At 33.1% G+C, this 15,432-nt stretch overlaps 1 protein-coding gene and 2 pseudogenes across 2 annotated transcripts; all 3 read right to left on the minus strand.

Annotated features, from left to right (window-relative positions):
* Positions 1–548: 548 nt before the first annotated feature.
* Positions 549–3,703, minus strand: LOC143594403 (uncharacterized). The gene is made up of 3 exons (XM_077073728.1): positions 3,368–3,703; positions 1,241–1,389; positions 549–870 (listed from the first exon to the last, which is right to left on the minus strand). Exons 1-3 carry the CDS (start codon positions 3,551–3,553, stop codon positions 732–734), a joined length of 474 nt encoding a protein of 157 aa, XP_076929843.1. The 5' UTR covers positions 3,554–3,703; the 3' UTR covers positions 549–731.
* Positions 3,704–4,423: 720 nt separating this feature from the next.
* Positions 4,424–7,731, minus strand: LOC143594406 (uncharacterized; annotated as a pseudogene).
* Positions 7,732–9,898: 2,167 nt separating this feature from the next.
* On the minus strand, positions 9,899–12,111 carry LOC143594408 (BTB/POZ domain-containing protein At3g05675 pseudogene; annotated as a pseudogene). Its single transcript, XR_013146330.1, has 2 exons — positions 11,860–12,111; positions 9,899–11,339 (listed from the first exon to the last, which is right to left on the minus strand). The product of XR_013146330.1 is annotated as a BTB/POZ domain-containing protein At3g05675 pseudogene (transcript).
* Positions 12,112–15,432: the final 3,321 nt, after the last annotated feature.

Below are 15,432 nucleotides of genomic sequence, written 5' to 3' on the forward strand. Positions count from 1 at the left end.
CTGATACTGTACTGAACTATTCATTGCACATACTCTGTAAGTGTAGCTTTGAAACTATCTTGCAATATTACATGTTTACTTACTTATCCAGCATCCATTCATGATATCATGAACACTTTATTGCAACCACACAACTCATGACACCCAAACCACGCCTCATGCTATAATTATGTTCCTTTTAATTGCATTATTGATTATGACACTTCATTTCTTAAACCATATCATCACCGTACGCAGTATATCCCACCAATAGCAAAACTATGGTAGGGACTAAGGAGGGTAAGATGTAGACCGTCTTACATATACCCCGTAGGAATAAAGAGGCTGTTTCCAGTTATACCCCCGGCTCGATAGTAGTTTCGCATCAAGCCTTGGACATAAGGCACATTGCACTCAACCATCGGCCGATTAGTGCATGTACTCTTGTCTTCCGGCTATCAACGCCACCACATGATGCCTGATTAACCTTCCACCACTTTTAACGTTATTTTCATGATATTAGTATAATAGCGTCAGAACTAGTGCAATTTCACTTTTGCCCCCGATGGCCCACATTTCTTACACCAATATAACCCAAATTAATATTTGAACCTCAATCCCAATATGGCAGAAAAGATAATGAAATAAATGTAGCCCAACAAAAAAATTTAATTAAATAATTTTATCATTTTCCGGTTTCCAATTTAAGATGGTAGAGTTACAGACAGACGTGTGATTGAACAAGTATAGCTTCACTCTTCAGCATTGATTCCAAATATTCGGACCTTGTGCATGTTTGGAAACTTGGCAACAACTAGCACAAATACCGCTACTGTGTTTAGAAACAGCATCGGGTTCTGGTAGTCTGTCGTGTGAGATGCTATCAAGTACCTGATATACATATTTAAACACATCATCTATTAACTACAAAGTATGTTTAACTTTACATAATAATATCAACCTTCATCTTCATATTAGATTTACTTAACACTGTTCTAACCAAAAAAAAAGAGTAGACTTTTCATTTCAAATACTCATTTTTTTTAATTTATATCGTCATTTTAAGGTATTAAACATTTAAGCCGTATTTTTATGTATAGATTAAGTATTTTATTCCATATACGCATATATGATACATAATCAACTACACAACACCAACAATATCACATAAGCAAAGACTCAGCAGAGTATTAATAACTGTAACTATATTTGTTTATTTAGTATGACTTATTTGAAAGCGATTTAAGTAAAACTAACTTACAAGACCACCGGGACAAGAGTGAGAAACTTCCTGTTGCGGGTGAGTTGTTTGCCACTATCGATTTGCTCCCACCAGGTCAACCGGTTGTATATACCCTGATCATCAGCAAAAGGTGTGCCTTTTTTCCAGTGGAAGAACTGGTATGTCAACTGATACAACACAAACAAATGAAGAGTGCAAAGAATTAAATCAACTATAACACGCATATCTCATATTTGACTTATGTTTGACACTCAGGCTAATGACAGAGCAATTGGGTTATAAACATCCTGAGATAAAAGTTCAAACTTTAAGCACATTGGATTCGTAGGCCTTCTGGGCTAGGTTTAGATCAAGAAAAGAGGGGCGGGGCAGCCGACCTTAGCCTGTTAGTCTTTATAAATATGATTATGTATTTGTAATATGTTATCACTCAAAAGAATATATTTTTTTGTTGAAAGGCCAATATAATAAAATTGAAAACGGAACACTCCAAGCCAGAAGCTAGAAGCCCGGAACAACAACATGGAAACATGAGATTATACGAAATTAAAATTGCACCAAATTTCCCTACCCATGCCCGTCATTTCCCATAAGAAAGACATTGCCTTTATATCACTAACCAACTTAGCGACCAAGAAACATTTATTTTTGAAAATCACATCATTTCTCGATTTCCAAAACAACCAACATGTAACCGCCTGGATTATTTTACTCAATAAAGAATATCTAGTTGCCACCTTGGACATTAACCAGTCTATACTGAACCACGTTAAACCCTAGTGTTCGTTTATTGCTTTTGTGTATGTACTAGATCCTAAGAAACCAGTAGTTAACTAGTTATAGATCAATTAAAACACCAATACATGATCTAAGAACCAAACAACAAAATTCAAAACAAAACAAATCAAGCAAGCTATACTTCAAACCTTAATGATGTTGGGTCCGTAGGCCTTTTAGGCGGGTTTAGTCATTTAGATTAAGAAAAGAGGGACGGGGCAGCCGTCCCTAACCTGTTTAATGTTTCTTGTCAGCCAAGTTATTAACCCTAGCTTTTTCTATAAATATGATTATGTACTTGTAATGTGTTATCAATCCAATGTTGTAAAAGTAGGTTTACAATGCCGAGTACACGCTACAAGGTATGTCCAGGGGCGAACGATATCAAGGGCCAGGGGTGGCCCCGGCTCCCCCTGTTTTTTCGCGCATTAGTGTAAATTTAGTTGTTTTTCGCCTGGAAATTTTTATACGTAGTGTAATTTTACTTGTTTTCGGCCAAAAGTTTGAGCCCCCCCTCCCCCGCGTTTATGATTTTTATAATACATTTTGAGTCCCCCCCCCTCCCCCGACATTCTTGTCCAAGCTTCGCCATTGGGTATGTCGCCGAGATGAGTTTCTTTAACTCTGCCTAGTTGCTATGAATCTATCGACGGTGGACAACCTCAGCCAGAATCACATCTAATCGATGAACTTGGCCCGATTTTGACTTAAAACAATAAAACATAATTCGTATTCATAAAATATTTAAAAAACAAACATTGTTTTTTAATCAATGATTAGCAATTTTCAAAATAATTTATTATTTAAAAATGCATTTCTCTTATTTATATTGATATTCACCTATTTTGTTATATTTTGTTATAAATATTAGTAAACTTATCACATATGATATTTGGCATATATATAATATCCAAAAATTAGTTTTTTTTTATATTAATCATCCCCGAGTACATCCAACTCCTCAGTCGGCCGCCAAGGGTCTGCCTAGCGACTTTGGTTATTCACCTATTTTGTTATAAATATTTAGTAAACTTATGATATTTGGCATATATATATATAAATATATAATATCCGAAAATTAGTTTTTTATTATATATATCATGTGTACACCCAACTCCCCAATCGGCCGTCAAAAGTTATAAGTCAATAAAAAGTATATAATTGCCACCCAATGAACAATCAACCAGCCTAGACCGAACCACATTAAACCCTCGTGCACGTACTAGATCCAAACATAATGTAAATCCAATCCAATCCAATCCAAACCCAGATCAATAAACCTATAATCTAACAAACCCATGTTGGAAACACTAAATCACTACCAATAACATTAACAATTAACCAAAAACAATAAAAGCGATTAATTACCATGGCGTGAGAGAGATTGACGGTGGTCCAAGCCATGCCAGGAGAACAACCGAAGACGGAGAGAACAACGAGCCACGCGAAGAATAATATGAGTATGTAGGTGGTCCAGACGCCTGGGTATGTGAACCACTCCGTGTTCTTGTTCAGATCCGTTGGTGGCTCAGCCTGTACGTACAAATTGGCCATCAATTGATCGCCAAGCTTTGGTTTTGTTATTATTATTATTATTATTGTAAGGATTTGTGAGCTTGTGATGATGGTATGTGGAGTTGGTGTTGGTCTAGTCTCTGTGTGTGTGTTGAGGCTGACGGATTATTGTTATTATTATTATTACTACTAAAAACCCGCGCGATGCGACGGCGACAACAATTTACGTGGTTTGTTTCTATCGTAATCTTATAAATGCTTTGTACTTGCGGTGAATTTTTCTATTTTACTCCTATAAATGCTCTTGTATCAAACGCAATGGTTTCAAGGGAGTCATAGGCTGGCTCATCAGGTCTCGCGGGTAAAACCCGTGAAGGGCACATTCTATAAATAATCTTCAAGATTGCAAGAGAAGAAATATTGCAGATTAGTTTCCTTCTAAAACTATAAATCAGTTCCAAGAAATCAGTCCTTTAAGCCCATTATAATCATGCAAGGTCCACTAAATACAACTTTACACAAAAATACTAACTCATTTAAATTATTCGCAACATGGTTTTTCTACCACTTTCTCCATATAGAAAATTGAAAATTTGAAAACACAAGCTTCACTTGGTTTTGTAACTTAGCTTAAAATTTGAGGTCGTGCTTGGGTTAATTTTAAACCGACCTTGCTCGTGTTGGCTACATTATAAGAACAAAAATTTTATAAACACACATCAACTTAATACAAAATAAGTATATAACAAGTTCAACACTTCAACCTAACACAGTAAATTCAACATAATAAGTTCAAATCAGGTAAAAACTAATATCCAATGTGCATACATAAAAGTGTGTAAAGAATATCATTTTAAAAAGTCATGTCATGTTCTAACAAATAAAACAATCAACTTGTTAAAGAAAATGCTAGTAGATTTTGATCTCTTTATGAAGCACCACTTCCAAGCCCTTGATTTTCCATGTCGAAGCAAGCAAAATGACCTTTGACTTGAAATTATAAACAATTAAATAAAACAAATAAAATAAAGAAACATGATAAGAAGTACTAAATGTACCAACCTTAAATTGGTAACATATTTCTTTCCATTGTTCGACTGTAGAATCCACTCCAATACAACTATAAGCACACACATGCATCAAGAACTTGTGAATGTGATACATTAGCATCTCTCCAATTGTTTTGGTGGCTGAAAATTAATATTTTACATCATAATCAAATAAAAATAGATCAAAAATGAAAATATTGATCGTCAACAGTCAAACTTGTAGCCAAATATTATGAATATTCTTACTTGGGTCATGTAGCATTTTTGGAAATAAGCAAATAAACAGCAGCACTAAAATAAAACTATAGACGAACCCACCCACGTATCTTGTTTCATAACTCATGCATAATATAATATTGAAGGAACATGAATAAAGGCAAATAAACAAACTACAATAAACCAACATGAGATACATAAAGTCAATTTTGACTATATTAAGTCAACATCGACTAAATTAAGTCAACTTTGACTCAAATAAGTCAGCTTTGCAGTTTAAATCTCATTTCTTAAAATTACAATGCGGTTGTATATTAATTGCTCACAACTCAGAAGGGTATTTTGGCAGTTTAAATCTTATTTTGCCCTTTGTAAAAAATATAAATAAAAAATTTATTTGTAAACTCTATTCAAAGAAGCTGGACCCATAGTCAATATGCCTAATGTAGAAGACTTTTGTTAAAACCAAGCAGACACTTGTTAACAACCCAACATAAAAGACATTTGTCTCATCTCATCTCATTTACACTTCTGAAATCCTAAATAAATCCTAAATTCAATAAAATATTTCTATTCTAAATATGTGCTTATTATAAACTACTTAAAAACGTAGTACAAAATAAAATTTTTTTCCTATCAATCGTACAAATTGCAGAAAAAAGTGCTTACAACTAACAAGACGTGTTTTGTCCATATAAAAAATAACATGTTCAGCCCAAATTCATTTGAACCAACGGTTTTCACAGTAATACTTTGAGTCTATATCATTACATAGGGTCTTGGGGTGTGCATGAAACGAAAATAAACAAACCGTAACAGAAGTAATCGACAAACCGAACTTAAATAACCAAACTCAAATAAAAACCAACATTTTATCTTATGGGTTTTTTAACTGATTTTTTGGTTCACTTTTGTAAAATAATAATAATAATAACAACAACAACTAAACAGTTTTCAAAATCCTAAAAAACCGAATTTCCGGTTTATTGGTTCTGTTTGAGCCAAATTCAAGATTAATCAAGCTGTAGAATGTATTTTGAATTCTTAAGAATATTAAAATGAAATTACAAGGATGGAAAAAGGAAAATAACAATTCTTAAAAGGTTAATATTACAAGACCTTCAAAACGTATTACCCATCTTGACCATTTTTAAAAAATGCGCGATAGCGGGTTAAAGGTCAAAAGAGTAATTTTACAACACATTCATAACGTATGACCCATCTTGACCATTTTTTTAAAAAAAAATGCACAATAGCGGGTTAAAGGTCAAAAGGGTAATTTTACGAGACTTTAAAAACGTATGACCCATCATAACCATTTTTAAAATATGTACAATAGCGGGTTAAAGGTAAAAAGGGTAATTTTACAAGATTTTAAAAACGTATGACCCATCTTGACCATTTTAAAAAATGTACCCGTTTGAGACGTTAGAGATAAATATAACCCGAATCAACTCATTCATAAGCAACTGGGTTATAAATTTATAATTACCACAATTATACGATTAAGTTGAAGAAGTTGAAAAAACTTACAGGTAAAACTTTCACCTTCACAGAGTACTTTGTAACATTCGGGTCATCAGCTCTTCCTTGATTATCGGCCTGTATCAGATCAACAAGTCAAATGGGTCAAATGCTTTCACCCCACTAATTCAATATTTTTTAAAAACACAAAAAAGTTGGTCACAATTGTTGGTCAATAAAACCCAAATCGACGCGATTTTACCATATTTATAGTATATTTGGATTTTGTTTCAAGAAATATCAAATACTTACGTGTGACAGGCTATGAAACATTTCTATAAATGGGTAATCCTTCTTTTGTTGGGTCATACAGAATCCAATATATTTTGGACACTCGACCTGAAGCACGTCAAAAAAACAGAAAATCATAAAAATTAAGTGCAGTTGGTAAGTGCATTTATAAAAAACAAGAGTTGTGACATATAACTAATATTATAATTAAGATTACAAATACAATGTTGTGACATAAACAAGCTATTTATTTGAAAGCTTGACACATTTGACACTCTCACCCTAGATATATATTTCAATTTGACCCATTTGACCCGCTCACCCTTTCGACCACATTTTTCAATTTAACCCAACCGTTCACCGTTTCAGCTATATTGTTCAGTTTGGCCTGTTCACCCATTATCTATAGTTTTCAGTTTGACCCATATGATCCGTTCACCCTGTCAGCTACATTTTTTAGTATGACCCATTTGACCCTCTCAGCTATATATTACAATTTGACCAATTTGACCCTTTCAGCCACATTTTTCAATTTAACCCAACCGTTCACCGCTTCAGTAATACTGTTCAGTGTGACCCATTCACCCTTTTAGCTATAGTTTTCAATTTGACCCGTTTGAGATAAACACAACCAAAAGTCAACCCGTTCATAGTTTTTACTTTTTAGAGTATATGATCGTTTTCCAATACACGAACTGTTGAACGTTTATACTTGGCAATCTTACAAGAATCAACTTACGCGCAAAAATTTAATTCAGGGTTCAAACTTAGCAGCAGCTTCGTACATGACATTGTTGAGATGTTTGGTATAATTACTCCTGCAACAAAAAAAATTCATCAAAACAAGTATACAGTACAAAATAATATGGAAAACAACAAATAACAAGGATATAAAATGCATACTTGATGGTGAATGCAACAATCACCGGGTGACCTTGATGTAAAAGATGAACGAATTCACGTTCCGAAGTAAAATTAATAACCTTTGATGCCCATGATCCTTTGGATATCCGGTGTAATACCTTTGAAATATGATATTATATAAATAACTTCAAAAATTAAACAGCTTTAGAACAATAATGTAACGCGTACTTGCAACTGGAACGAAGTTTAATCATCATTTTATCAAAGAATGTTTGCTCCTCCATTTATATTTGTAGGAATTGAAACGAAGGAAATGGTTTTCAACAACTTTTAATAATCTGAAAGACATCAAACACAACAATTGTAGTAAAACAAAATTTGTTTATACACATGTATATAAATTGCCTGATGTAGGCAGATGTATACAATGAAGTAAGCAAGTACATAACATTAAGGATGCTTTAACCACAATGTATAAACATAATATCAGCAATTATCTTTACATATTTAAGATGAGCAGATCATAATAATAATAATAATAATAATTATGCAAACCTAATTATGTGAAAAAAAACAAGCCGAGCCATTTGCGAACTACTCGAATAAAGCTCATTTAGTTATGAAGCCCAAGCCTCAAATAAAGCTTGTTTAGTTATCAAACCAAAGCTCGAGCCTTGCATTGGAATATTGTTTAGGCTCGTCGAGCCTTAACGACCCTAGTTTAAACTAATTTGAATAAATATAAAGAAATCTTACCTTTATATCAACCGGTTGAAGTAAAAAGGCCTATGTACCTCCCCTGTAAAATGCTTATAAAAAAACCTCCTTTACAAAAATCATCTACATAAAAACTTTCAAGAACGTTGTTCAGTTAATAAGGTTAAGTGGAAATGTTTTTCAATCGAGCAACTGATTCACCTTCGCTACTGTTTAGGTTTTGACTCTGCCAACTCCAGCAATTGTAATCGTTTTATAGTAAATTATATAAAATAGCTGCAGAATATCAAATAAAAAAAATTAAATTTAGAATTAATCTTCTGACTTTACAAAATCGAAGGAAGATAAAGGCTGAAGATGAATCGTAGTCAACCAGAGGGAAATCTGAGGCGGTGGATTTGAGCTGGGAAGAAAAAGTAGTTGTATGTGTATTCAGATAATAAGACTATTCAAAGATATCAAAAGGTGTTTTAATTTTGAATCACCATTACGCGGGATGTATTATGAAGTTGTACATTATGCTTGAAGGATAGTAAACTAGAGATTTTGGCAAATTACCATTGTGTCCTTCCTATATAGTATACATTGGTTGTTGACGATGAAGAAGATTGTTTTGTTAACATCAAGTTTAAAAAGAAGGTAACCAAATCACTTTTTCATTTTTTTAGGTCGTTATTGTGCTTTAATTTAGGTGTTTAAACTTCGAATTAATTAAAATCGAAATGTCTAAAGTATTGTTTCGATGTAAGTTTTACATTAATCGGCTAATATCCTCATTCTGATCCGATCAAAAGCCCAAAAACATGACGTTAAGTTTTTTTTTAACGCGGGCAAATAAAAACAATTAGTATGAAAGTTGGGACGGGTGACGATTATTTTTGAGGTGGGGTTGTTATTGGTCAACTGCAAAAATGTGGGATTATTAAAATGTAATTTGTTGTTTGCAAATACGGGTTTGGTTTTAAATGGTCGGCTGACTCAGTTGTAACAAGATTACTATTTGACGCTAATAAGTGATAAAATTGAATTGAATATTATTTTGTCTTTTGACTTTTAAGGGCTAAAGGGCTAGAGAAATGAAATAGCTACATGGCTACATCATGTGGAGATTGTTGGAGGAAGGGGTGTTGGGTTTTAAACGAATGAACAAAATGCGTTTTAGAGTGCGATGTCGGTTAAGAAAAGTGGTGTGGAGGTGTTCGATGATGGTGTTCTAGAATAGTCGAAGTGATCTAAGAGAGGGGGGGGGGGGTATTCAATTGTAGGAAGAGTAGCTTGGATTTCTTGCTACGTTCTTTGACACGGTGGGTTGGTTAATCAAAGAATTAAATAATTTGTAACTGAAAATAGAAGTATATACTTATTTTGAGAAAAGTAAACATATAATAGTCGATCATCCAATCCAAAGATCATTAGTGTTGTGAGTCGACAATATATGACACAAAGATCATTCGTGTTACAACTCAACAAATAGCGAGGCTCAGCCCCACAAACATCACCCGTGGGATCAATAACTACTAAGCCATGAACTGAGTCAAGACGTCAAGACCGTCGATCCAACAATCATCACACGTACCCATTGAAGTTAAACGACGAATGCTACAAATTTTTATAGACCCAAAACAGCATAAAAATGTAATTTTTTTAGGTTTTTCATTAACAATTATGTAAATTCAATGTTCTAATAAATATAAAGTGATGTGTGCATACCAAAATAGAAGTGAAAAATGGCTTCAAAGTAAACATGACATCATTAAACTTTAAGATGCCAATAATAAACCTGCCAAATATCAAGTAACAATCCAAGAAGTCAAGAAAAAGCTTCAAATTAGCAACAGCAGATTGCAAACAACTAAATCAAGGTTCTTTCTTTAACCTTACAGCAATTAACACAGTAATCTTACAAGCTCACATAAGCTTTACCAACTCTATCCAACCCGTCAACCAATCTTCTTTTCGCTGATTTTGTTCTGTAACACCAAATCTCAAAAGCTTCACTCAAATCCGGATACTTTAGTTGCTCCCCATTCATCCAATCTGCCAAGATATCCGCTTGATCGTTTGACGGAAGTGCTGTTATAAACGCCACAATCGTCCCTTCAATATTCTCGCATAATTCATCACTCATCTTGTAAGGATACCCCGTTTCCTCATTCCCGATTGAATCAAGAACAGGTTTCATTTTTCTGATAAACGGAAGCCATGTTTTCACCAACTCCACACGACGTGCAGGTAAAATGATCACGTTTCCATATCCAATCGCGTCTAATACCTTATAATTTAATTCTATAATCTTCAACTTTAAACCCCACATGCTACTTTTCAATAACTCGTCTTCCATTACTCCGATTACCCGATTAGAAAAGTCAATCCATTGGTCAACAAATTCTTTCATTAAGTCCATCTTCGAAAGAACGTTGCAGATCCAACCAAGATCCGAAAGAGACTGCATTACTCTCTTCTCTGCTGACTCATCATCCGTCTGTAAAAGCAAACACGAAAGATCTTTATCGAATAAAGAATAAATGTTCAAAAGTCCTTTCTTTGACTCTGATTTGACTTCTTCGTCTGCGATAACTAACGGGATTTCTTCATCATCGTCACCTAACATGTATTCCACTTGTTCTTGAGCCGAAGTTTTCAACTCATCCCCAAAAGGCGGTAATGGAGACGCGACTGATGTGGCGAAGCGGATGGCCGAGACGAAAACGTTTTTGGTAGCGGAAAAGTCAACGGGTTGAACCCGAGCCAAAATAGGCATTGCAACCGGACCCAGTTTTGGAACCACTTGCAATATTAACTCTTCTTCTTTATCTTCCCACGGGACCACTTCCAAGTACTGAATGCAACTTTCTATAATTTCTTGACAGTTAAATTCAGTTGCTAACTGAAGAACACCAACAGCCGAGTGGACCGAACTCCAAGATTCCGAAAGAGAATCTTTTGGAATATAAAGATGCTTTAATAAGTCAACATGGTGGTCATAGTTGCAATCTAAGCAATGGATATCAATAAAAGCACCACAATTTGGATCCGAGAGTTTATCCGCAAAATACTTGTTTTTTTCCTTAAGAATTGACGAATGCGAATAAAACAATTCAGATTTTCCTTTACTGTTTCTTAAACGAACGGTGACGTCACTTGTGTTTATGTCATTAAACCCAAAACGCGCTGATGACTTTTCCATAAGTAATTAGATACGCAAGCGGCCAAGTTCATGCTTTCTGCAACAAATAAACGCATCCATCTAAAACCGATAAATACCCGCCAAAATAATAATCTTGGTTTTAATATTTATTGTGCGAAATACATATACACTCAACTGATCGTATGCAAAAAGACTTTTTTTTTTCGAAATAATTCAAGTTTGTATCTTTATATATTTATATTACTCCATAACCCAAAATTCAAAATTTGATTTTCTGCAGTAGTTAAAAATTAAAAAAAAATAAAATAAAAATGCAAACTTGATACTTCAATTGCAACTGGAACAAGTACATAATAATATTTAACAATTGGGTATTCAATAATAAACACAAATTATAATCAACATTCAACAGACACATAATTATAATTAACCGATATAATAATCGAGTAATCAATAATCAAAAACCTCATTATCTAATAATAATAATTGTAATCACCTAAACTAATACAAAATTAACAATCTTTACACCAAACAAATTCATGGGTTAAAAAATTAAGCCAAAATGAACCGAAATCAATCAACAATCAATCAATTACCTTGTTAAATCGTGATTCTTGAAACATGGATGAGCAGCAAAATCAATCGAAAATTAAGGGAATAAAGCAATTTGATTAAACGGGTATGAATCGATTGTGTTGAATTGAAATGGGTCGAAGTTGGATTATGAAATGGATGAGTAAAAAGAGGGTATAAATTAGGGTTTCGTGAGATGAGTTCATGCTTTGTTTTGCAGAGGAGGCATCCAGGTGTCCATGGGAGGATATCAACACACTACCAAGGATAAAGTTGAAAATGACAATACTACCCTTGCTTTTAAATAAATTATTGTGTTTTTCTTTTTTTTTTAAGTTTTGGAAAACGTAAATAAACGTGTTTAAGAGAACGGGAGTGATGGTTGATATTTGAGAATTTTGTGGTTTCTGGTTTGAAACATGACTTGGTAACGTTTTTTTATTGGGGTGATACAAGCTTAGAATACAAAAATAAGTATTTACAGTTGACATCTTGTTTTGAAAAGACTCATTCGAATATTTTAGACTAGTTTCAAATACTGTTAGAAAAAGTAAAGATGAAATTAGAAAACTGATTTGTTTGATAAAATATCTTGTGTGTAAATTAATTTTTTTATTTGTTGATTTTTTTAATTGAAATTAAATGTAATATTATGAACGGTGGCGTTTTGTTCTAAAAGAAACTAGTATTAATAAAAATAAAGATGAAAGTATAAAATTGATTTGTTTGATAAAATATCTTATGGGTAAATTACAATTCTTTTATGTATTGAATTTTTAATTGAAATTGATATAATGCATCTTTTTTATTTATATATTACTAAAGAACAGATATTTGTTGAAGAAAAGAGAAGCAATGTTAAACAAATAAAGAAAGTATGGATGGATGGATGGATGGATGGATGGATGGATGGATATGAAGGTTGGTTCATGATGTATTGGACATCCAAGTTGCATGGTTCTTGTTTTGTTTAGTTCAACTTGCACAACTTGTCCCATGTGACACTGGGCCATTTTTAATTTTAGAAATATTTGAATGAACAGAAAATAATATTTTAATCTTAACTAAAATAGCTTTTATAAACCTTAATAAACGTAGTTTTGGATATTAAATAATACAAGAAACGTGAATTTAATATAATATTGTTAAGTCATATGTTCATGCATCTACTACTTCAAACGCATTTATGTCTAAACTATTTCTTTTATTTATGCTTCTAGATTTCTTTATATTATTTATGTATGGGCATAACCTATAAAAATACTTACTATCTTTTTTGATTGTATGGTTGTACTTGATTTATATGTTAAACGAAATGGATCATCGACTTGTTGGGTGGCTAGGTTGATCTCAAGAGGTGGCTTGAAAGATATCAAAATTTATCACTATCGTTTTAATTTAATTTTGTTTTTTATTTATCTTGAGCTTATTTTATTTAGTTGAAACTTGAAATATTGTTGTATTTGTTTGAAATATATAAACCCAAGAATTCTTTTATTTAAGCATGTTTTGTTTTCTCAATTAATAAAGAAAAAATGTCGCTCATTAGTTTTAGAGCAGATCGTGTTGTTGTGGTTGGCTTCATATCTTTGACTTCACTTGTTCCACGTTTAACATTATAAAACTATATTTAATTCCTAAAAATATCTTCAAACATATTGGGCTCTAACTTTCTAAGTAGCCCAGCCCAGAACACACATGAAATCCACCATACACATTGACAATCTTAGGGTGTGTTTGGGATTCCTTATTTTATTTTTCTTATAATTTATTGTGATAGGGTAAGTTATTTTTGTGTTAAAATAGTGTTTGGCAATATAAAAGTCCTTTTCCATTTCTCCTTATTTACTAGGTTAAAATATAAGTTTTCAATAAGTTAGGATTTCCTAACTTATCTCCTTATCAATACAACTTCCCATTACACCCTCATCCACCATTCCACCCAACTCTTTACCCATCTACCCTTGCCATAGAAAATGTCATTTTTAGTCATTTTACATCAATAAGTTAAACCAAACACTTTTTAAAAAACAACTTATTGCCTTATATTAATCCAAACACTTTTTTGGAAATCCCTTATTGAAAACCCATAATACCTTTTTACCTTATCACAATAAGACTTTTTTCCTTAAATAAGGAATCCCAAACACACCCTTAAGTTCTTAACACCTATAACATAATATTTTTCTTTTTTTTTTATTTCATTTAACATTTTGCTAATTTATAAAGTATGATGTTTTCAACGTGTGTATAAGAAATTGGAAGATAAATGCAAAATTATATTTACTAGCTTAATGACATACTTACTCAGGACCTTTATTATACATGAGTCACAGGACTAACAAACTAGAGGCTGTTACTACAAAGTAGCAATATTAACATAACTAACTGACCTTTGGTTTTCGGTGCGATAAAGATTTGGTGCTTCCATTCTAGAAAACCTTCAACATCTAGTTTCATGAAGAGCGTATCAGAGATGATGTGATTTGATCAGAAGATATAATATTCATCGGAGATGTGACGAGAACAGGTTGTCGTAGACGTGATTAAAGCAACCATTAACTCTCATACCATATAACAAATTTAAATGTAAATGTAAAGTTAGGTTTACCATCTCAATGGAATATCAAGGATGATTACCTCCATTATGTAGGAGCCTCAAGACTAACAAAATCATAGTAATGTTATTAATCTAACTAACTATTTCCCTCAAGCTAAACGTCGATGTGACGTTTAGCATGCGACAACAAAAAATAGCTAAAAATAAACCATGCTTTCATATTAATCTAATAAAATCTAAAAGATCCAACAAAAATCTTAGGCCTAGAAGCACATCCATAAAGCAAGAAAGAAATTTGATCCAGTGAAAATTGATCCAAGCCTACATTTGGACCAATGTGTTCTTGAATGTAAATAAGCAAAATATTTTTTTAAGCCTTACAACATTATTTTGAATATGCAAAATTTTAGAAGACTTTGGTGAAAAATTACGAGTATATAGATTTTTACTTTTACTGTTTTATGTTAATGTAATTAATTATCCAAAAGTATATTTTATATAATCATATATAATATAATAATTAATAATTAACATTTTCATAATGTGGTTGTGGCTCAATGGTAAAGCACTCACTTTACTAGTGAGAGGTGGGGGGTTCAAACCTCACTACCACCAATTTATATGGGAGATATGAGGGATGACCCTGGCTTGCCAGAGTCAGAGTTATGATCTTACCCGGTTTTACCAGCTCCTCGCTGTCGTGCCGTTTGGTGGGCGTGAGGGTCGGGTTTTATCCGGTGAATCCCTCAATAGGTGGACCGCTAGGGCTCCGTCCGTCCGGACTAGTGACCGGCTCGGGCTACCTTTAACCAATAGGGGCCGCGTACGGCGTACCCGACGTTACTTAGTTGACCATTCAAAAAAATAATAATTAACATTTTCCATTTTTTAATGTTTTTTTTTACCCCAGTAACTATGAAGAATAATAATTTCCAGGTGGGGCACTCAGTCACCAATCAACAAGCATTAACTATCCCTGGAATCCAAGAAAATAGGCGGTTGTCAATATGAAAGTAAATTTATTTGCATAAACTTT

This window comes from Bidens hawaiensis, unplaced genomic scaffold (assembly GCF_021521415.1).
Source record: "Bidens hawaiensis isolate Kalapana, Puna unplaced genomic scaffold, B.hawaiensis_p1.1 tig00043586_1, whole genome shotgun sequence".
Classification (NCBI taxonomy): domain Eukaryota; kingdom Viridiplantae; phylum Streptophyta; class Magnoliopsida; order Asterales; family Asteraceae; genus Bidens; species Bidens hawaiensis.